The 24,518-nt window shown below is 38.4% G+C and overlaps 1 protein-coding gene across 4 annotated transcripts in view; it reads right to left on the minus strand.

Annotated features, from left to right (window-relative positions):
- Myom1 (myomesin 1) overlaps positions 1-24,518 on the minus strand; it is a 139,136-nt gene that overhangs the window by 28,523 nt on the left and 86,095 nt on the right. For all 4 annotated transcript variants that reach the window (XM_048806491.1, XM_048806490.1, XM_015482521.2 and 1 more), the window contains 7 exons: positions 21,983-22,109; positions 18,804-18,988; positions 16,263-16,377; positions 7,052-7,208; positions 6,185-6,291; positions 6,029-6,073; positions 499-635 (listed from right to left, as the gene is read on the minus strand). In XM_048806491.1, coding sequence (XP_048662448.1) covers positions 499-635; positions 6,029-6,073; positions 6,185-6,291; positions 7,052-7,208; positions 16,263-16,377; positions 18,804-18,988; positions 21,983-22,109 — 873 coding nt within the window. The remainder of the gene's footprint in view (positions 1-498; positions 636-6,028; positions 6,074-6,184; positions 6,292-7,051; positions 7,209-16,262; positions 16,378-18,803; positions 18,989-21,982; positions 22,110-24,518) is intronic.

A 24,518-nucleotide genomic window follows, 5' to 3' on the forward strand; every position in this document is an offset into this window, starting at 1 on the left:
ATATCCATTTTCTTCTCTTCCCGTAGGCAAAGCTGTGCCCTCCGGGCTGAGATTTGCCCTCAATGTGTCAACAGCAATCCCTGTAAGGTGGCTCCTGGGAGTCTCTCAATCCTGTTGGTCCAGAGCCTTTTCACTTCTACGGCCCCTCCTCCCTTTCCTCCTGCCAGCCAGCCAGGTCCTGTGCACCGGAGGAGGTTCTCCAAGGATTTGGTTACACTTTCAGCCCCTCTGGGTGCTCTATTTCCCTAATGACTGAGCACTCTCTCTGTCGTTCATCTAAGCCCCAGTATAGCACTCTCTTTCAATCTCAAAAGTGTATCAGTTTCAATAATACAATATAGTTCCTAAGTATTTCTTCTTCACATTCTTTTCACATACAAGAATGATTTAGACTCCACTCTACTGTAGTTTTCATAACACTTTATCCATGTTCTAGTAGGGCATCCTCCATGTGTTCTACAATGATACATTTAAAAACCCAAAAAGCATAAAACCTACCGGCCCTTCAAAAATTTCCTTCTCATTAAATATGTAGTTGACTTTCGCATTGCCAGAGAGCTTCTCAGCCTGCATCCAAAACCGGACCTGACCTTTCTCCAAAATTTCAACGGCCAACTCTGATTTAGCTGGGACAGCTATGAAAAAAAACAAACAAAAATAAACACAGTAATTATATTGGTAGCTGATAATAATGATACGGATTGTTCGAAGCGTGAGAAATTAGACAATGGGAGTCGGAAGTGGTGGTGCACGCCTGTAATTCCAGTGGCTTGGGAAGCTGAGGCAGGAGGATCACGAGTTCAAAGCCAGCTTCAGTAAAAGTGAGGTGCTAAGCAACTCAGTGAGACCCCTGTCTCTAAATTAAATACAAAACGGGGCTGGGGATGTGGCTCAGTGGTTGAGTGCCCTTAAATTCAATCCCTGGTACCAAAAAGAAAAAAATAAAAAGGTCAATGGGAATAGTGCTTTTGCAAAGCCCAGAGGCAGTGAGAGCTTTGTAGGAAAAACCTCAGATTGAGGGACAGGAAACCTGGGCTTTTACCCTCGGGCTGTCACCATGGGAAAGTTGTTCACCTTCACTGAATCACAATTGTCTCAACTGTAAAAAGGAAAAAGATGAACTTACCTCTAGGGACACATCCAGCTAATATCTGTGACTCTCCTCTATGGCTTTGGTTAGGTTTATTCAAGGGCAATGATGAGATCTAAAGAAGAGTTCTGCACTGATCCCAGGAGAGCCCAAGGTCTGCTACTAGCAAAGTGTGTGACATTAGGCTGGTTACCTTGTGTTGCTGGCTCTCATTTGATGTGTCTGTAAATGAATTGGATTAAACTAAATGCCCTAATTAACCATGATCATTTTCCATCTCTAACATTCTAAGGTTTAGTATCTTAATTACTTCAAATTATTTAGAAAGGAGTTACATTTGATTTTTTTTTCAAATAATTTAACTTACTTCAGGATTTTTGAAATGTTTTTTAAAATATAGATCTTAAAAAAAATGAATTTTGACTACACAGTTGGCCCTCCATATCCATAGGTTCTGCACCCATGGGATTCAGCCAACCATGGATCAAAATACATTGTTTTAAATTGCATTTGTCCTGACCACATGCAGATTGTTTTCCTGTCATTATTCCCTAAACAATGCAGCAGAACAACTGTTTACATAGCATTTGCATTGTATTTGGCATTATAAGTAATACAGATAATTTAAATATGTGGGAGAATGAGGATGGGCGATAGGTGGAATATTATGTCATTTTGTTAAAGGGACTTGTGCGTCTATGGATTTTGTTATTGGCAGCGGGTCCTGAAACCAATCCCCCACCTATACTGTGGGAAGACTGTATACTCAGGCTGGTCATTTAAACCTATTCTCCTCAGTAATATATTACCTCATTTTAGTTCCAAGACCAAGCAAAATTATTCAGAGGCAAATAAATGAGCCACTATCAAGATGCTCTATCAAAATACAGCATAGCTTTCTTCACCTAGAAAACAGAGGAACCATATGGCATCTCTAATTTATACTAATATTGCTTAAGCCGTTTGAGTCTCAGTGACATTTTTTAATTTCTCACAACTTGGAAGTGTTCTCCAGAAAGGCTCCTCTGGCTGTGTTTTCTATCAGACGTGGCTCCAGGGCATACTTTGTGGAAAAGCTTGGCTGTTTCTCACAGTTTAGTAATCCTTAACTAGCTTTAGGGGAAATTATACCATTTATTTCTCTAAATTGTTCTTAAACTTATTTCAAAAATTTAACATGTGCTATATTTTAAATGACAAACTACCAAACTTGTATCAAATGCAAATTAACATTCTTCGTATTTACCCTAAATCTACCCCATCAAGCTTAAAGGGACACCTTTCCTTTGCATTGTTCCCTACCCACTACAAAATTCAGTCATGGGCTTGTTCTGGTTGAGAACTGAAGAATGCTCAGATATCATCTACTAAGGAGATGCACCACAGGGAAGAGGATGGGCTGTGGAGTCACACCGTCCTCTTGAACAGTTATTCTCCTCCTTAAACCTTGTGCTCCTCGCTTGCTGATGTGGATATGAAGTGCCCCTCGAGGCTGTTGAAGAGAAACTGAAGTCACATTAAGATTCTGTGAATAATGATCAGTGCTCAAGATAACCATCTTGAGTCTTCCTCCCCTAATTTTACTGATGAGAAAACGGAATCCCAGGAATGATTAGTAACATATGGGTCCTAGAGCTGTGGTGAGGGTAATTCCCTCTCTTCTGTATTCCTCTTGATTCCAGTTGTCCCCTGGTGTTCCAATGAGAGCAGATGTCTGAGAAAAGCAGATAATGGAGGGATCCCTGGGTGGCCAGAGCAGAGGCTAAGCTTTCTCCCCACAGAATGCTCATGCTTGCTACAAGTAAGTCTTGAGCACAGCAGGAAGTCTTCTAGAACTCTGGAAACCCATTCTGGAACACAGACCCACATGAATCATCTCAGAGGACACAGAGCAGACTTGTCAGGTGCAGGCACAGGAAGAGCCCATGACATGACTGGGGAACAGGTACCAGGGACAGACCACTTGGTCTTTCCCAGCTGTGTGCAACTGCTCTAGATACTTAACTTCTCTGCACCTCATGTTCTTTATCTCTAAAGTCAAGTCACCATAGTATCAACCTTTTATGGTCATTGTGGAGTTCAAATAATAAATTCTGTTTAAATATCCTATAAAAAGCCTGGCATACGATAAGTGCACTGTAAATGTTAGCTATTAGTATTTTTGTGGCTTTTTCTTCTTCCAGTTGCTTCCACAACATTCTCCAACTACCAATTATAAAATATAATGTGTTGACAAATCAGATTGTAGCAAGATATCTATATTTACATATATGTGATTGGGTAGGTCTGCATACATATATTATTTGTACCCAGAAAGGGTAATAACCAGTGCCTGCAAATGAGGAGAGATTCTACAGGCTGTTGAAGACACTGAAGTGCACCTCCCCCTGCAGATAAGCTTTCTCTTCACACTGCAATTTAGTATCAATACTGGCAAGACAGACTGTTATTTTCCATTTTTAGCTTTATACATTTCCCCCCTTTTTCTCAGCTCTAAATTTCCTTCAGCTCTTTTCTCTGTCAGTTAATTCACATCCAGCAAAATGTGTTATTTGTAGGTCTAAGGCATATGCTTAGTGGCTTTCAAAATATTTTTTTGCCAACAGCTTAACATGGGACTTCACTGTGCTGAAGGATAAAGGAACACCATACTCTTACATTCTGTAAGGAAGATGAGACCATTTAAAACCTTATGATGATTTCAAGAAAATGACTTAGTTAATGTGTCAACATTGAGAAGAAGTGGGTATAAGCCGAGAAATCATCAGAAGGGCTGCTTGGATCCTATCGTCAGATTTCTGAAAATGTTCATGTAGTGACCTCATTGGTGTGACATTGGTAGGCGAGAGAAAAGTGCTGGAACCATAATATTTACAATGCTGTATTAATGGGCAATGAAAACTCCTTTGGGTAAGGGATTTGATAATTGCATTGAGAATTTCACACATTTTCTGTGCCCACCAAGCTACTACAGCTAGTCTACAATAAAGGAGACTAGAGTTTGTTGCAACCCCCTCTCCTAGCACCAACAATTAGAGACTGTAGGCTTATTCAAAATAAAATACCTCAGTTTAAATGACAGCAACATCAGGCAATTATGGCCACCGTCTCCAGTTTCATGCGATCGCTGAACTCCAAGGAGGCCCAGGCAATTTGAACTCAACAGTGACACCCTGTCCTGTCTTTTTTCATCTCCCTCCTTTAAACTGAATTTAAATGCTGTGGAAACCAACGGCTACCTAGACAATCCCGGTCCTTTGTTGTCTGACTAACTAGATTAGTAGATGCAGCTGCTTCTCTTCATTTCTATCAGCGTTTGACACTATGAATATTGGTAGAAAGGAGAGAATTAGCAACGCAAGCACCCTACATGCCTCAGAGACATGCGGTAGGTGATACAACTACTCTGATAGCTATTCCTGGAAAAGAAACCAAGGTCTAGGAAAATGGAAATGAGCTGCTCAGGTTCACAGGGTGAGCCCAAAGTACAGTAAGAAGAGCATCCAGGCCAGACCTCTACCTTCCACGCTGTTTTTCAAAATTAACTTTTAAAACATCACTCGGGCTATTATGTTTCCAGTTTAATGGTGGATAAGAGTACGGATGAAAATGGTTTGCTTAATGCCATGAGGCTGATTCTCCAGAACAAAGTCTGCACCCTACATTCATGTTCCATAAGCACTCCATTCTGCAGCTTTGTTAACAAGAGTTCATCTGGAGAACATCACGGCTGAGACCAATAGTCACCAACGCTCAGCCTCACCATACAAAAAAATAAAGTAAAATAAAATTCCTGGGGAATATAAGAGTAAGTAGGTTCTAGAGCAGTATTTTTTATTTTTATTTTTGGAAAATCACAGCCTCCAGTGAGAGTTTAAGGAACATTCTGGATCTTCTCTCTAGAAAAATGCGCATATGCAAATACATAGCTTTGTCCACAGTCTGGGATAAGAATATAATTTGGGGGATGTCTGAAGCTTCTGTATTTGTGAAGAAAAGATATCTTTAAGTATTAAGGAGTTCCTTTAAGTTCCTAATTTAAAAGAATGAGGGTATTTTGTTACTATTTGTTTTCTCAAGCTCTATGGTGTGCCTTTCTGGATGCTTTAGCACTGGCAGTGGGTAAGAGATCCTGTCAGGCCTGTGGAAGCTTCTGAGTGTTATTTCAGACTCCTTTCTCTTCTCTTCGGTGTCAACTGTGGAATTTAATCTTTCATGTAGAAGGTGCTTTATTTAAGGGTGTGTAAGTAGTTCAGAAGGATTCTCTTTCTGACCAAGGCATCTTTACCCTATTTTCCGAGAGTATAAAGTGGTAGGTGCTATCTTTAGATTGTCTTTATTTGGAGGTATGATTCTTCTACTAAGTGCCAACATCACTTAAGAGAATATTAGCTTGCCTACAGACATTAACGAATTTATCTAGAAGAGATATAAATGATTCTAAAATATGTAGGCAAAAAGAGAAGAACTTAAGTGCTCAGATGTTATGCCTATGTATCCTGACACTTCTGTGAAATAAAGCATAGGATATATTTTCTATGTTAGTATCTTAGTTTCTAAGGAAAACAAGAACAAGGGAAAAAGTACCACTTCTGGAAGGTGGTTCTGTAGCTGCTTATCTATTATTATATGTTCTCAAGAGTGTCTTTTTTTTTCTGTGATACTGGGGATCGAACCATGGGCACTGTAACACTAAACTACACCCAAAGCCCTTTATTATATTTTATTTTGAGACAGCTTTTCACTAAGTTGCCCAGGCTGGGCTGGAACTTGAGATTCGCCTGCCTCAGCCTCCTAAGTAGCTGGGATTACAGGTGTGCACCACATACCTGGCTGAGCCTCTTCTCTGGATCCCATCAGAGCTGCCATTTGATTTTATTGCAAAAGTTGCCCCCTGGTAAGATTGCTAACATCTGTGAATGTATTGTGCACACTTACTTGGGAACTTGTGCTCCTGGCTGAGAGCAAGTAAACGTTTCAATTCTGTAGGGAGAAACCGAAAACAATTACACCTTGAACTACTAAAAGTCACTTGAGACTAACTGAGAAATTAAAGCAACATTAGAATTGTGACTGAACTGATCTTAAGCTTACCTTCCTCATCTATTACGTAGCTTGATGCTATCCCGTCAGTATCTGTTACATCACAGGAGTAAATGCCCAAGTCATCCATCCCGAGGTCTTTAAAGGTCAATTTTGTCCTGCAGAATAAAAAATATATATATATATTTTTTAGAAATGGGGCCATGCCAGGACTGTGGGCCTGTGTTTCTCCCTCTCTAGGCATCTTTGTGGGTACTCTTTTCATTTGGAATACTTGTCTTTTCCTCCTTGCTGAGCTGAAGCCTGTTCATTCTTGATGTCTCAGGTTAAATGTCATTTCCATTTAGAAGACTTTCCTGACCTCTTTCCAGGGGATGATGGTGAAGGAGGTGGGGCTAGTACAAATCCCCCATCTCCAAGCCATGCTTCATACTAACACACATCCCGCATAAAGACATTTCACTGATTAGCCTTGCTGGGGGGACCTAAATATCTCTCCCATAGTACAGAATGTGCTATGGATATCTCTGGATGCTTCTCTTATGATGTCCCCTGTTCTTCCTTTTCTGAATTTATTATACAGTGCTAGTATTGTCAATCTCTGTGCCTCCAGAGACAGGATCTGTGACTGTGGTATCCTTAGATCCAAGCACCTTGTCTGGCACATAACATGTTGCGTGAATAATGAAAAGACCAATGGTCTAGTTCATTATGTCTTGTAACTTGGCAAACTTTATCACTAGTCTGTGTTTAAAATCAACCAAACATGTAAATGTTAAGTGCACAAAGTAGAAAAAAATATTATAGTTTGATTGCCTTTTCTTTGACCAAACGTATTTGACTTCAAGAACTGTGGAAGGTACTTCATGCTCCTATAGTGAAAAGGAAACCCATCATTAAAATTGAAACAATCCTTACTTGTTGCCTTTGCTTTCAACTTCTAATCGTGGAGAGTCCTCAGTGGATATGTAATCTTTGGACCAGGTGAATTCTGACTTTGGAGTCATCTGATCACATTCAAAGTTCAATGAAATGACTCCATCATCATCCACATTTACAACAACTTCTTTGGTTCCTAGAAGATCAAAAAGAAGGTACTGATACTTTGTGGCAGCAACCAACCAAGTGAGAATTCCTTACCTTGGAATGTTTTACTTCAACCTGAAAGCAAGGTCCTGAGCCTGGCAAAGAAAGAGGCCCAATTGATCACTGTGGATGGACATTCTTGCCTTAAAATTCAACTCCTATATTGTAACACAGACTTAAATTAACGTGCCGTGTAGTAAAGTCAACACCATGAACAATGTTGATTGGCCAGGACCACGGAAAAATTGGCTGATATGACAGGTGGTACAATTAATTGTGGGAGTGGATTGATTACAATAAGGAGACAAGACTGCCTTGAGAAAAAGGAAAACTCACTCTCAGGTCCTAATTATAACTTTTGCTTCAATAATATCCATATCCAATAAGTCACCAGGAAAGGATCGAAAGGGACAAAGAAACTAAAGAGAAATTGAAGGGGAGACAGAATAAGACTTGCCTATGTTCACATGTTGGGAATTTGTCAGTTATTTTAGAATTGAGAAATATATGGGAACTTATTATGTTGATCATATAAACATAAATCCATTTAAAAATGCCCTTCTGGATTAGAATGTTAGCAACCTAGAAAGGCTGTTATTGAACAGCATGAAAATTTAAATAGAAATGAGTTTCAAGAGATGCAGTATGTTTCAAGAAGACTAGTGTGTGAATTTTAAAAGAAAACAATTTGGTTAGTGTTTTCAGTTATTTTATTCTTTTGAGAGTTATAATAAATTGCACCTGTCTCTAATATCACAAATCAGAAAGAGTTTGTACAGATTAGAAAACATTCGAATCTATGCCTAAATCCAGTTTGAAAAAAGCAAAACATTGTACTCAAACTTATATACTCATTCAATTGTCAGCCTGAAATTGGTTTGTTTCAGTATGTTAAAAAAATTATAGTCCCAGACAGGTATGGCTTTATTTTTTTATTATTATTATTCTTTTTTGGGGGGTGGGTGGGTACCAAGGATTGAACTCAGAGGCACTCAGCCATGGAGACACATCCCCAGCCCTATTTTGTATTTTATTTGGAGACAGGGTCTCACTGAGTTAGTTGCTTAGTGCCTCACTTTTGCTGAGGCTGGCTTTGAACTTCCTATTCTCCTTCCTCAGCCTCCCAGGCTGCTGGGATTACAGGCATGCACGACCGTGCCTGGCTTATTTTTAAAAATATATTTTAAATTTTTCCAATACATATCTCACAAAGGAATGATGTTTTCTTTTCCGACTGTATTGTAGGAGTCCAACATCTTGGTCTACCATCAATAAAACTTGTCAGTGGGAAAAAGGTGTCAAAGTCCTCTGAGGGGAAGGCCAAGAGGAAATGTGTGCCTGAATTGTAAGTAGCATGAGGAACATGATCATGGTTTCTGAATCTGACAGGTGACCTAATGAGGATTCTTATGAATGGCAGTGTGTGCTTCAACTATCAATCTCCACAAAGTGAGAAGTTTAGTGAACACTAGCTCTAGGAGATGTTTAAAATTTCTTCAAGAAACAAACAGGGGCTGGGGATATGGCTTAGTGGTAGAGTGCTTGCCTAGCATGCACAAGGCCCTGGGTTCAATCCATAGCACCACAATAACAAAACAAACAAAAAATACAAACAGGATGATTTCCTATTTGGCTATATAGATAACCTAAAAAAAATGATCAAATAAACGTTTAATTGTTCGTTAAGTGAAACATTCACTATATGTCCTTTGTAAAGGGCTTAATCTACTCCATAGTAAGTTGCAGACCAGGGTTTATTTCTATTATTGATAACACATGACCAATCCTCATATTCCTTTGTTGTAAAATAAATATTGAATAAGCATTCTTATTAAAACTTCAGAGAAGAGTGTGGTGGTTTACATCTGTAATCCCAGTGACTTGGGAGGCTGAGGCAGGAGGATTGGAATTCAAAGCCATTTCAGCAACTTAGCGAGGCCCTAAGCAACTCAGTGAGACCCTGTCTCAAAGTGAAAAAGAAAAATTAAAAAAGGGGAGGGTGGGGAGCTGGGGATGTAGTTCAGTGGTTAAATGCCCCTGGGTTCAATCTCTGGTACCAAAATAATAAATAAAATAAATAAATAAAACTTGAGGGAAAAAAAATGAACACCAAAGAGCGTTGAGGCTTAGTGTTATAATACACAGTTTGCATGGCTGAGTTGCTGTAAGAATATAAATCAAAGATTTTTTGTTTATCTGTATTGTTATGAAGAGGAAAGAAGTCTTAGGTGTTGACTAAATCTTTCTTGATTTTTGCATACTATCTATTTTGGAAGCATAACTGCTCATATTAATCATTCATTATCTTAGTTGTAATCCTTCTTAAAAGGGAGTGAATCATCCACATTCTTGCTGTTCAGTGTATTAAAGGCATGACTTGAGTTTACAACATAAAAATATTGCTTGGGTTAAGAATCTTGATGTTGACTAACATGAGAGATTGGATTTTTCTGCCAACAAAGGAGTCATAAAAGTGAAAGAATATGGACAATTCCATTAGCTTTGCCTTTTTCTCAGTTCTGTAGATAACCTTTGTACTATAAAAGCTCACCCATTTGGCCTCTTGCCAGAAACCAAGAAATAAGAAAGCATGTCTCTGCTGATGTGACAAAGTCCGCTTGCTAGTGTCCTGCACACACACTGAAGAGTTCCATAGATCCTCACATGGAATCTAAACATCACTGGAGAAAATTCTAACTAGCCTATTTTGTTAGTTTCCCTCAGTAGATTAAACTAAAAAAAATGAGAAGGAAGTAAGAAGCTACTATCATTGTAAGGAAAATGAGAGCAAGCCGGAAAACTAAAAAACAGGCACAAAGACATTATTTCGTAGAGGGATGAATTGCATCTCATTCCAAAATGACATCACTTATTGCAATACTGCTCCATAAATAAGGTTGGTACTTGTGGCTCTGAGCCATACAGAAAAAGGTAAGTATGATTCAGCAGACAGCATCCAAGGAGACTGAGAAATGCTCACTGAAATGTGGAACCTATTTTTAAATAATTTCATCAAAAAATCTTAAAATGACATTTTAAAGCATGGAAGTATAGAACAACTGGAATTTAAAACCATGATTTGCTGAGGTTTCTGAGCCAAATTTGGTCCCACACCCAGTGTGACTTGGAGAACAGGATAGCCCTGCTTAGCTGTTGGAAAATATAGAGCTATCTTAATGAAGTATTCTGGAAAATGAAAATTTTAAAAGTAACTGGTTGATCTTTTGTGAAAATATGAAGTAAAACCAAAGAAGTTACCTATTTTCCTTTTAAAATGAAAGATAGTATTTTTAAACAATATTCTTCTATTTTTTTAGTTGTAGATGGACATATAACCTTTTATTTATTTATTTTTATGTGGTTCTAAGGATTGAACCCAGTGTCTCACACATGCCGGGCAAGTGCTCTGCCCTTGAGCTACAGCCCCAGCCCAAAAGATAGTATTTTTTAAGTTTCAAACAATAGATGTGGAAAATTAAACTGACATTGCCTTTGGGAAAAAAAAGACTCATCCTTCCTTCTGGGTTTATGAATAGAGAAAAAAAGTGGTTTTGGAATTTTTATTTTATTTATTTATGTTGTGTGTGTATGGTACTGGAGAAACCCAAGGCCTTATCCCTGATGCTCTACCATTGAGCCACATTCCCAGCTCTAGTAGACACTTTAGAGAAGTTACTTGGGACAACAAGGAATAAATGTGAGAAAGCAGGAATTTAAAGCAAAAATATATCTTTTGAAAAATTTAAAAGTAGGCAAAACAATTAAAATATGAAGTTGGAGTTTTCTTTCATATGGATGTGTTAGACTATAGATTTCCCTCTCTATAATAAGAGAAGTGGAGTTGGTCATCTGGAGGGCCAGTCTTTCCAGATACTAAAATCTAAGAGTAATTAACAATATAACTCCTTAAGTAAGGGGTCCTGAATACATAAAAGGCAAAAAATTCTTTTGCAATTTTACAAAGACACATGATATTCAAATGGATGATCTTTTATATAAATGCTAGAAAAACCAAAACCAGTGTATTAACCTATAAAGCAACAATGGCATTTCTAACATGCCCCAGGCTAACTCTCCAGATAACACCTTAGGGAGATTAAATTTGTACAGTGTTGGAGAAAAAGTCCAAGAGAAAAGTATAGCTGTAACATTCTCAAAAAAAAAAAAAAAAAATTTTTTTTTTTTTTTAGTGTCCCAGGGTTTAAATGAGCTTGGGCCAAGAGCTGAGGTAATGTCAATTAATTCATGGCTGATTCATTCTCTAAGTTGATTAAAGTATGAACAAAGTGATTCAGATACTTAATGGGCAGGAAGCAAGTTTGATGTTCTACTATCATCTTAAAGGAAACCTAATGGATTCCTTCCAGACTAAGGTTGTCCCACTTTTTACAGAAAAGTTGGGCTTGAAAAGTGAACTAAAATTTGTCATGACTTACATTTTCTAAAAAATTATCTTTGAATCTGTTCAAGAACATGAAGAATGCAATAAAAGAGAGATTTTGACTTGCAAAGGAGTTATAAGAGTTGTCCCTAGTCAACTGCTCAACCCTTAACAAAGCCCTAATAAGGACACAGGAATATCCAATCACACAAATGGTATCTTAGCAGTCTTCCAAGAGCCAGGAAGCCCCAGTCTGAACATGAGTTAAGATGTGGCCCAGGGTTACTATGAGCTTTTTGAAAATTAGCCAACTCTGCCCTACTTTTCTCTCATATAAATTTTTCTTTAAAAGAAAAAACATAGAATTTAAAAGGTGAAATAAAATCTCTGTAAACTGCCTTCTTCTATACTTCCTAATTTGATATGAGGCTTTTTGTCTCATATTGTTTAAAGTCTTTTATGTCAACATTAATGTATTGTTTTATATGCTGTATAGCTATTTGTCCTTCTCCACTGTGTGTGTGTGTGTGTGTGTGTGTGTTGTTGTTGTTGTTGAGAAAAACCTAAAGAGTGGCTAGAGTCAAGCATATGGAAGTGTACTGAGATGCCCCGTTTGTGGTGAGGATTGCTGCCTGACCCCCTGCATCCCTTACTGGATGTTTCTTTCCCAGTCAGTCCATCCTTTATAACCAGGACATGTATCACAACATGCCCAGGGAGAAGTGTACATACTGAGTCACATTCACTGGCTAAACATAGTTGTTATTCATTATGTTTTTGTTTAGTAGATTAACAATATATACTATACCAGGTACTATGCCAGACTCTCAGCATATATACAGAAAAGATACAGCTCCCTATTGGGAAGGTGCTCAGAGTCTAATGCCTACTTCTTGAGCCTGGTTTCAGACTGGAATCACCCAAGGAGTTAAACAAACAATAGGCTCAGCCTTAGAGATTCTGACTTAATTGGTCTGGGTAGCAATACTTTTGAAGTCCCTGGCATGATTCTAAATTACAGCCAAAGTTGAGAACTACTGTCCCAGTAGATGAAAGATCTATTAGTAAGCACATTTTAGGGTGGGTTTCTAAAGGAACCAGTTGAGCTCATTGCTAGGAGTTGGGCTGGCTTCCTGCTTCAGAGTCTTCCAAGACTCCACCAAGAGGCCCCTGGGTAATTAGTAGCTTTCTCAGCCTTACCAAGCTCTGGGCCAACCAATTGTTAGACTCTGGGATTGTAAAGTGCCCTTCATTACTAGGATGTCAGCTCAATCCCAACTCATTATTCCTTCTGTAAGTGTATTCTGCTGACCTGACTTGTTCCTCATGACCAAGTGCTAGCATTCTGTGACCCATTTCTTTCTTGGGACCCTGCCTGGTGTTCAGATTCTTGCCCATCACCTGATTCTCCTGCCCACTGCAGTTTTCTCCGCTAAGAATACCTGCAGCCTGTACTGCCAGCCTGTTGCCCTCCTGATCACCTGCCACACCTTGGCAGGTCTCTCTCTTGGCTCTCATATGATCTGTCTGTCTCACCTGGCCTCTACCTCCATCCCTTGGCCTGATGCAATCAACCACAGATACTGCTTTAATAATATCAAATATCAGATGTGAATGTCCTTTATGGTACCAAAAAATCTACCCCAAATATGATTCCACCTATTTATAGGCTTCTTTAGCTAAAGGATTTCATGGGAAAGCATGACATACTTTGTAGCAGTGGCTAGAGTACATCTACTTACATATTCTTTGACTTCAAAGGGAGTTCAGTGATCCGAACAACCCCCAATGGATTAGGTTAACTTTTAAATGGAATTCAGTTACACTTGAGGTATCCTGTTAGAAGTATTTGCAGTTTGCTGTTACATGATAAGCTTGATTTTCTATCTGAAATTTTAATACTGGATACCAGAAGAAGTTCTTCTGAAACAGTGATCTAAGTTTTACATCCCAAATCTTGAAATTGATAACATGCCCCTACACTCCATCCATTCTAAAATAAATACATGAGAAAAAGTCATCTACTGGTATTTAATAAAATTACTAAACAGCCAATTTTGGGCTATCTATATGCTTTCACAGGGACTCAAAAAACCTTGATACCTGGTTTATAGCCTATTTGGCTATGGAGATATATTATCCTAGCTCTCTCATCATACCATGTTGTAAACTCTGCTGTTGTTATAAGATTGTAAACTAGTATGCAGTAAAGATGACACATTACTCTACCCCCAGGGCCCACACAGCATCAAGCAACAGAAGGAATTCTAGAAATACATGTTGCAAGAAAGAATGTGCTTGTTGCCCATAAAACAAGTCCAGCATCACTGGAGTTTTGGTGCTCCTGCATGGGGAAGCATCTTGGCTTTGTGTGTCTCAGGATTCTTTTTCAGACTTCGAGCCAACGACTCCTGAACCCATCTATATGGTGCTGCTTAGTGTATACCTGTCTGCAGCTGCTGGTTGGAGTTACATTCTGGGAATGGAAGGGCCACAAAAATGACTTTGGGGACGGTCTTCCAGATCAGTGAAACAAAACTCGCACTCAGAGGGTCACAGATCCTTTCCTGGTGTCAAAATTTCCCTAGTGATGACACTGTTAATTTTATGCCTGGTCATCTGCCATTCTGAGGCTAGAAAAGAATGAATAAGAAATTGCTTTGTGCTTTCTTTAATCTGATTGGGAATCTACAGGTTAAAGTGTGCTTTTGATTTACCCATGACTAGACTAGTAGGAGTTGACTCATCGAGTAATCTAAATGTTGTTATTATGAGAGTGTAGACACTGCCCTTGGGTCCTCACATATGTCCATTTGGCACTTTTAATATCCCCAAAGTTGACAAATGAAGGGTCCTGTTTCTATAGGAGTATATGTCCCGGTGTCCCTTGCACATCTACTTTGACCTAGTGTATCTGTTCCTAGCATTTTTCTGCTTTCTCCTAGAATTTTGCAATGGTTACTTACTTGGAGTGTGGCACTTTTTCCAGACACCTGCCATACTTTTGTAAAGAAGGTCACCTTTGTCAGACTCATAGATACAAACTAGTTTTCTAAAAAATATTTTTATTAGTTGTTGATGGATATTTATTTATTTATTTATATGCGGTCCTGAGAATTGAACCTAGTGCCTCACACATGCTAGGCAAGCGCTCTACCACTGAGCCACAACCCCAGCTCCAAACTAGTTTTAAGAGTTACCGAAAATAGTTATTAAGATGAAAGGGGCAGATGGTTCCTGAAAAGGTATACATTGTTTATACTTTTTGACTGACAAGTAGTAAAAATAGTTTCCTATGTTTACATTCTTTGCTCACTGGGAAAATAAATATTACATGATGTATCTGTTCTTGGTTCATTTCAATTCTGAAAATAAGGAAAGACTAAAGTGAAAATACTTGAACTAGGATGAATAAAAACTTAAAAATAACTGGTTAGGATTTTTTAATCCTGTTTTGCTTTCAATGCTTTCTTTTATGTAATTTTAAAGAACTGAAATACATAACTTTAAAAAAGACAAATTGAATGATAAAAAAGAAATAGTTATTATAGAATGATCTGAAACTATAGGGACAATGAACATTATAAAGTTTGTTCTCATAATAAAGGAAAGACTGTCTTTTCCTGCTCAATCCCAGCATCTCTTGAGTCTGGCAAGTTGAGGGCTGTCTCAGCTCTGCAGACCATTCAGACAGGACTGTTGTAAGTTTAACCCATGGGTCAGCAAACTGTGGCCTGTGGGCTAAATATGGCTTGTTGCCTCTTATTGTATGGTCCACAAGCTTAAGAATGTTTTTGTATTTTGAAACAGTTGAAAAAAATAAAAAGAAGGTTTATATTTCAAGGCACATAAACATTATATAGAATTCAAATTTTATAATTCATAAAATGCATATTATTCAATGCATATACATCATGCACATAATAAATTTTATTGGAACACAGTCCTGCTCATCAGTTTATATATTGTCTATGGCTGCTTTCATGCCATGGCAGAGTTGAGTAGTTGTGATAGAGACCATAAAGCTGTAAAACAAAAAAATATTTACTATCTGGCCCTTCACAGAAAGTTTGCTGACCCTTGGATTAACTTAATAGCTGCAATTCATTTAAGGATTGTGCCAGTTAACTGGGCCATTTCAGCTTCCCCTATAATTGGGAGTATCTTATGGGACATAATGGCCGGGACATAATGGAAACAATTTCCCAGGAATTTTTGCTTGGAAGAATTGGTCCAGGAGGCATAATTTGATCCAGAATTTCTGTTATTTATTTTATTTTATTTACCGTGCTGGAGATTGAACCCAAGGCCTTGTACATGTTTGGCAAGTACTCGACCACTGAGCTACCTCCCCGGCCTGAATTTCCTGTTCTTAGGTGTGAACTAAAAGAGCCCCTGGATAATTTAAACCTGGTTCATCCCTATTCCAAGGTACTTGTGAAGAAATGAATGGTCCTATGCTAAGGTCATACATCTCAATTTCTTAGCTAGCATACGTTGCTGATTTCGAAAATCGGGAAAAGAATACAAAGTCAGGTTAAATGTTAGTACCCTACACAGAGAAGATGGATCTTTTTCTTTTCTTTGCAGTGATAGGGATTGAACAACCACTGAATTACATCCCCATCCAAGATGATTGTTAATGAAAAAGTCAATGCCCACCTGGACGGGTCTCTGCCACAACGGGGCCAGCGAGGTCAGATGGCTTGCCAACACCAGCCTGGTTGATGGCTCGGACACGGAACACATAGCTGACGCCCTCCTTGAGGCCTTGTACCTGGAAGAAGCAGATGTAAAAAGCAGTGGATGTTTTAGTTATTTAAACAGATGTGTTCTTCCTCTGTAATAACCATTTAGTCACATAGTACCAAAGACACAGGACTCGTGTTCTAGAGCTGCTTCTGTCTGTGACTAATCACTCCATTAGCAGACTCTGGACTATCTTCTGTCTAGACCAGCCATCAATAGCCAAGGAGTTTCCCTTCCAAATCTGATGATCTACCTTCTTTTGATAATTTAATGGCTTCCAACAAAATACAAAATGGTCATAATAGCATATATGCTGCCCCCGCTCTTTTGAGATATTCCAAGAATAATTCAGATGAAATTCTTGGCAAGAGAGGAGAATTAAAAGCATGGATCACTGACACTTTCCATTTGCTTAAAAGCATGTTCAAGTACTAGAACAGAAAAAAAACAAAAAAATCGTCCCTGTAAATCAAATATAGGTATTTCTTACTAAACAGACACTAACATAATTGTGACTTTAAGTAATTTGTGAATAATCAAAGTGCATTAAAATTTTAAATCCTCAAGCTTTTAATCATCAAAGAGACTTTTTCTGAGAACCTACTTCATATTTTTTGTATGTGTGTGTGTGACTTTCTTTGGATTTGGCACTGCATTTATAATTTCTTTCTCTGAGTTCTGAAGTGCATTTGTAATTTCTTTCTTTCTTTGGATTCTGCATTTACACTCTATTTTTGTATGACAGTCCCTCTTCATATTTTTTGTGTGATTTTGGGGGGGATTTGCACTGTAATAATAACGGTATGATTCCAGTACTAATAATACTATTAACACTTTAAAAAAAATCATCCTTTTATTTTAAAAACACATGACATTTAAAAGTGATATTGTATTTTAAGAAGGAATTTATTACACACAGAAGCCATAATTTTCTACCTAATTCTGTGATGGAGATCAATATCCCTAACAGGATTTAAATCAAACAGTGCTGGAATACATTTATTCAATTAAATGAAGGATTTGGGGCTGTGTATTTAAATGAGTCATGCATTAAATTGTTAGGTTTTTAATCGATTTGATTTTATTGAGCTGATGACAACAGAACATCACTATTTATGTAGTGATAGCTTTCCCTCCAATGAATGGATTTTTGAAGTGAATTTCAATTTGTAAATGAACTTGAACTTAGGCACAGGCTAAATGCATAGCATTTGATATGTTTAAAATCCCATGTTCATAAATAATACCAGTAAGCTGCGAATTTCCAGAAAGGAACAGAAACATTTCCTTGTTATGATAAAATAGGCCAACTGCCAGATGTCTGACACATCTGCACCTGCTGTGTAGGTGATGCGTGGCTGAGGCAGGTGTCTGCAACACGTGCAGGAAGGAGGTCTATAGTCTAGTGTCTGATGCGACAACAACACACCTCCACATTTCCAGTACTCCAGGGACGAGAACCACTGGCCCCAACAGCACCACAAATACATAGTCTATGTGACCTGTGTACACTTACTCTTCTTTCCTTGGGTTTTCCCCTTCTCTATAATTTCCAAATCACATCCCCTTACCTTTGCCATCCAATGTCCCCCACCCTTTCCAATTACTCCCTTCTCACCACCTCATCTCACCAGGTGGTAATTACCAATAAAAAAAAGGAAAATGAACTCTGGTTACATCCTTTTGGTGTGAATGCAGTATGTAAATGACTGAATGACTGTGGTGAAGTCACACTTCATTGCAGGTAATAAGCAAGGGGCTCATATTCCTCAATAGCTTCTGAGGCCCTTACTGTAGATCTGGGGGGTCTTCAAGTGCTCTGCCAACAACAGAGGGAAACATTCTTTTTGGCACAAGTGAGCGAGTCAGTGGTTACAGCACAACAATCTTTGGCAGACAGAGTTAGGAACTGGTTTGGTTAGGATACACTAGGGGAATCCAGAGGGCAATGACCCAGGTAAGGGCAAGGCAGGTCAAGCAAGAGCTGAGTGAACCCGTGCTGCTAATCTCCAAGAGCTCATGAGAGTGCAAGCATGAGGCAGCAGGTGAAGTGAGTCAGGATGTGACTCAAAAGAGCCCAGTTTCTATGTTATGGTGTGACCTCTATAAAAACAGCTCCCTAAAGTGAAAAAAAAATTTTTTTTGAGGTAGGAATAAAAAAGTCACCTTTTGGGTAAGTTGAAGCATGGAGGGAAAGGACGCGGATAGAAAGAGCTGGTGGATGTTTTGCAAAACTAGGCTGAGGAATTCAGCTTAAATATCACCGACTGTTTCAAGCATCATAAAATTCCTGCAATTCTAACCATTGCCAAAAGGAATCTTACCAGGAGCCCAATATTTGAAATAAACCAAAGCAGAGAGAGTGTTTTTTTTTTTCCCCATCTTTAAAGTTAATAGTAATAGAACACTTTTCCTTTTTAGAGGATAAAAGCATGCTCTAAAAGCATTCTCTACCTTCAGGTATTTGTTTTTAATGGCTGCCTCATTGAGTCCTCGCCATTGGTCATCTTTGGCATTGGTCTCCTTAATGTCCACAAAGTAACCGGTGACTGGGGTCCGTCCAGAGTGGACAGGAGGCTTCCACTGCAGAACCAGCGAGTTTTTCCTGACTTCACTATACTTAAGACTGTGAGGTGGTCCTGAGAAAGAGAGAGAAGGGAATGAATAGAAATCATAAGGTAAATCAGAGAACTCAAATATGCAAAAATTTACAAGTACATTTAAGGTCTTAAAGCTGAATCTGATGCTGTGTGTGTGTGTGTGTGTGTGTGTTTTAAATCTAGCATTCCCATGAAAATAGATATTTAGTGGTCATTTCATAGCAAATTTCCACAACTGTTCTACATCAATTAAGTTTTTTCATGGAGGGCAGGTGGGTAAAGATACTTCAAGGTGCCTGTAGGAGCCTGAATTAAAACTTCCCGTCATGCTGTCCTTGGACCTGTTAGTCATCTTTATCAGAACAGGCTAGTTTAGTTGCAGATTCAGTTTTAGGTTATTTTTGAGTGAAACTCCCCTCAATCTCAAATAATTTGAAGAAAGCAAAATAGTTTGGTGGTATTGGTAACTGAACCCAGGAGCACTCTACCACAGAACTACATTCCCAGCCCTTTTTTACTTTTTGAGACAGAGTCTCACTAGTTGCTGAGGCTGGCCTTGAATTTGTGATCCTCCTGCCTTAGCCTCCCAAGTTGTTGGGATCACAGGCATGTGCTACTGTGCCTAGCTGAAAACAACTCTATTTGATGGCATATAAACATAGACAGTAATTGAATGAATATGAATAACCACCAATTGGAGGGAATTCTCACAAATGGGTAAAAAAACAAATGACAGATTATGGTTTATAAAAATAACTTGCACCAACATAAAATAGAATCAATCCCATGGTCCCTGAACCTGTGTGAAATATTGTTTCATTCATCCCATTCACCCAAGTAAGAGAAAGCTCAGAAGCCTAGTAACTTAATACTCTCTGAAGGGAGAAAGCCAAGATATGTCCCTTGGGCATGCTCTTTGCATTCTTAGGGGGAGTCCAAACTACTATGTGATCGCCCATACCTTTGTGTGACCACCAGCTGCTACTTAGGTGGTATACTTATTTCTTTTCTTTTTTAAAACTAGCAACTGATGTCTCATCATCCAATCAAAATCACCTGAAGTGACTCACAGTGACCTGAAAGCAACTATAAACACAAGATTGTGTTTATGCTTTGGCATTTTGCAACTAAATGGTCAATATTTGTTTGACCATTTACCTCGACTCAACAGTTTCAAATACACATCATCCTTGTCTTCCGATATCTTGTATGGAAATATATTTAAATATTCCACCATATACCTTACACTAGCATGGCGTATTCTATCTGGCAAAGGGTTTTAATGATCATGATCTTGTGTTATCCTTAGAGCTCGGTGAGGCATCCAAGTATGCAGCACTATCCTACTTGAGGGAAGAGAAACTAGGTTCTGCTGCTTCCTAACATCTCTTGTTTAGCAAAAGGAAGACCTATTTTGCAGTCCTGATTCTGTCATTTACCACCTGTGTGACCTTCCGTGCATCATTTAACTTGAATCTCAGTTTCTTCATGTGCACAATGGAAAGAAGATACAACATTCTTTTTGCTATCTTCTATAAAAACTCTGGATGCATAGCTTATCCAACACCAAGTCTGGTTGTCAGGAGAGTGGAGGACTGCCTCATTTGTTTCTTGTTCAGAGTGCTCACCCTACAACTTTTTTTTTAAATCAGCTACACCATTTTCTATCAAAACATTTTCCACAGGCATGCTTAGAATTTCTAAGACTCTGGTCATTTGCATTTTTACCTTTATTCAGGAATTGCAAGACTTTGAAAATAGATCCACTTTTGTGTAGGTGGCAGAAAGAACTTAAGAAATATCTGCAGGCATCAAGGGGATGTAAGAAAAGGCAGTTTATATGCCTTATCGTATTTGCTGAAGTTGAGTGAGGCCTTAAACCTCTCTTGAGTGTCTCTTATAAACTTTCCATTCACACTTGGCAGAGAAGTGATGCAGCTGGGGGCTCACTGGGTGAAGGTAACACGATGGTTCTTCCAGGACACAGGGGTTCAAGTAGAGGAAAGAAGGGAGGGCCAGGGATAGGGCTGCCATCTACCCTGGATGCCCTCACATGGCCTGGGGCACTAATGTGGTCTATTTTGATGCTATGCCAGTGGTTAAATGTGCTGCATATCAAACCCCATGGGAAGATTTTAATCATCCTGGGACACATCTGAAGTCAGTACCATTGGAAACAAAATAAAATCACGCATCAAACACATCAGCGTTGCTAGTTGGAATCTTAATGGCTTAGCAAATTTGTTTGTATTCAGTGATTAAACTTATTCAGTCTTACAGCTCTATAAGAGGTGTCAACCTAGGTGAGTCGTTCTGCCTACTTCCTGTTTTCTTTCCTCCCACCTTCAGCCACCTCCCTGTGACCACCTGCAAAGGAGATTATTTTCCAGTCAAATTTGAGGGGGGTGGGGGAGAAAGGGAGGGAGGAAACTTGAGAAGTCACCGCAGAGGGTCAAATGGAGAGAAGAATCAAGACTTAAGTCCCAGGCAGGCACAATATATCCATCTACATAACACAATAAACAGCTGGGAAGAGGGAGGAGGACAGAAAATGAGGAGGAGCAGCCACATAGACTGGGTCTAGAGAGAGAGATTTGGGGAGTTGATAAATGAGAGGCTTCAGAGCACTGGGAAACTGCATAATGAGGGATGCAAGAAGCTTTTCAGAAATTTTGTTGTGGGAATTTGAATTGGATGTCCTTTAATGGCCTTTAAGAAGCAAAAGCAAAGATTGTGATTTCTTTTAAATGCTTACTTAGCACTCCAATTGTGTACTTCTGTCAATCCTACTCCAAGCATAGTTTGAGATATAGGGGCTCTGGGATTTATTTGGAACACAATCTTTAGGAATTGATTCTCAATTTTATATTGCTATCCATTTTTTTGATATTGTTATAAAAACTTTAGGTTAGCATGAGGGACTCAAGAGAATTATTTTCTCTTAAATGTAGTACTTCAATTGAGTCTCATGTTGTAGGTTCTGTTACAAGAAACTCCAAGCCTCAGTACCGAGGCAGGGTGTCCTCAGTTTACCTGGAACGGCAATGGTCCACTCTTCACACTTGAAACTTTCGCTAACTGCTGAGGGTGCTCCCAGTCCAGCGATATTCATTGCAGCCACTTGGAACTGATACACCATGTTTTCCTTCAAGTTGCTAATCTGCAACATCAACAACATCACAGTGAGGGAATGTATCAGGATTGTGTTTTCTTGATGTTTAACATTTTATTTATTTACCTCCTGTCTCAGGAATATTCTATGATGACCTTGTTTTATTCTAGTTGTTCAATGTTTTATTTATTTATCTCCTTGGGTTGGATACACCCAAGGGCGGCCCTTCGTGAGTCACAACATTTTGTAATCGCCTCCCTGGGGTGTAGATGAACCCATGACCTGCTTATAGCCTATAGAATATGCTATAACGTATTAGAGTTTCAATCCTTGTGATTGAGTCATTGAGTCCTTCTCCATTGTCATATTACAAAGGAGAAGGGATGTTAACAGAAAGAATTGAGGTCCTTAATCAGCTGATTTTGTGTTAATCAAAAGAGAAATGATCCTAGGTGAACCTGATGTAATCAGTCAAGAACTTTAAAAATGGGGCTTGAGCCCTTCCTGAAGCAAAATTTGTCCTTTTTCTTTAAGAAGGAACAAGTAAGTGACTAGCATTTGGAGTAGGGAAGCATGGTGGAGTCCAAGCCTTTTAGCTCTATAGTTTCAAGGAAGTGAATTCTGCCAACAGTCTGAAGAAACTTGGAAGAGGACTGAAGGCCAACAGGCACCCAAATTGCAGCCTTGTGAGAACCTTGTCAGAAGACCCAGCTAGGCCTTTCCCAGACCCCTGACTCATGAACACTATGACATTTGAAAAAAAAAAAAAAAAAGGTTGTTCTAAGCCACAACATTTGTGGTAATTTGTTATGTGTCAATGGAAAACTAGGGCATGTATAAATGAAAAATTAGTTCTAAGTCAGGAATTACAATACTAAAGTTCTTATTACACTTCTGCTGTTTACTGTGTGACCTAATATTTTCTATATCCATTGGATGGAATGGGGTTCCTGCAAGGGTAAATGTAGATGACAAAGTAGCAGATGTGAAAGCATTTGCAGAATAGAAATGATGGAATATGTTGGTGTGAAAAAGGTTTGTAGGAGAAGTACATCACAGAACATGTAAAATGTGACCTGGAAAAAAGGGAAAATTCAGCAAGAAAAAAAAATAATGAATGTGTTTAATTGAAAAATCAGATGCAAAGGAAGATAATTTGTAAACTGAAAGAAAATCAGAAGAAATTATAAAGACACCACAGAAAGACATGAGGATGGGAAAGAGAGAAGAGTGATTAATAGACATGGAAGAGAGAGCTAGAATATCAGACATATGTTTAACTAAAATTCTGGGAGAAGAGAGGAAGATGGGGTAGCAACAATATTCAGGAGATAAAGAATTTTCTAAAGAGGTCTTTCTGAAAAATTCAACTCACAGATTGAAGAATCCTTCCCCCAAATTTCTAGGAAGATACATTTTTAAAAAATATTTACTTTTTAGTTTTAGGTGGACACAATATCTTTATTTTATTTTTATGTGGTGTTGAGAATCGAACCCAGCACCCTGCACATGCCAGGCGAGTGCACTACCGCTTGAGCCACATCCCCAGCCCTGAAGACACATTTTAAAAGACAGATACTATTTCAAGTGTAGTACACAAAATATGAAGTGAAATATTAAAGCTGCCTAAAAAATACAAATTATCCTCAAATGCCATGTCAGAGGCAACAATAAGCCAGGAGACAGTGGAATTATCTTTATAAGCACCAAAAAAACAAACAAACAAACAAACAAACAAAAACTACCATTATGGAATTTTTACCTCTAAGAAATAATTTTGGAGAATGAGAAAAGATAATTTCAAACAAACAGAAATAAAGAGCTTACATGTTTGTATAAATATGTCAAAATTGACTCTACTATCATGTATAACTAAAAAGAACAGATAAAAATAGTTTTAACAGCTAAAGAAATAAAGAATTTGATTTCAGAATAATCTCACTAAAGGAAATACTAAAATATTTATTCAAGGCAAAAGGAAATAATCTCAGGCTGGGATTGTGGCTCAGTGGTAGAGTGCTCACCTAGCATGCAGGGACACTGGGTTGGATCCCCAGCACCACCTAATTGTAAAATAAATATATTGTGTCCACCTAAAACTAAAAAAATAAATATTTTTTTAAAAAGGAAATAATCTCAATGGAATGTCAAAGATTAAGGATTAACAGCTCATAAGATGGTATAAATGGAGGTAAATCTAAACAAATATTGTATCTCTAAAACAATGATCACAATACTATTTAGATTTTAAAAAGAACACAAGACACACCATGCAATAGTATACACCTTGGGAAGACGGTAAATGGGTTAAAGTATTATAAGGTCTTAATGCTTCTGAGACAAGAGTGAAACACATGGAGTAACAAAGATTCTAAGTTTGCTCAGTCACCAAAAACAAGCCAAAATCTCCAAATCTCTATCTTTTAAGGTAGTGTAGAGGGAAAATGAAATGGCTTT

Source organism: Marmota marmota, unplaced genomic scaffold (assembly GCF_001458135.2).
Source record: "Marmota marmota marmota unplaced genomic scaffold, marMar, whole genome shotgun sequence".
Taxonomy (NCBI): domain Eukaryota; kingdom Metazoa; phylum Chordata; class Mammalia; order Rodentia; family Sciuridae; genus Marmota; species Marmota marmota.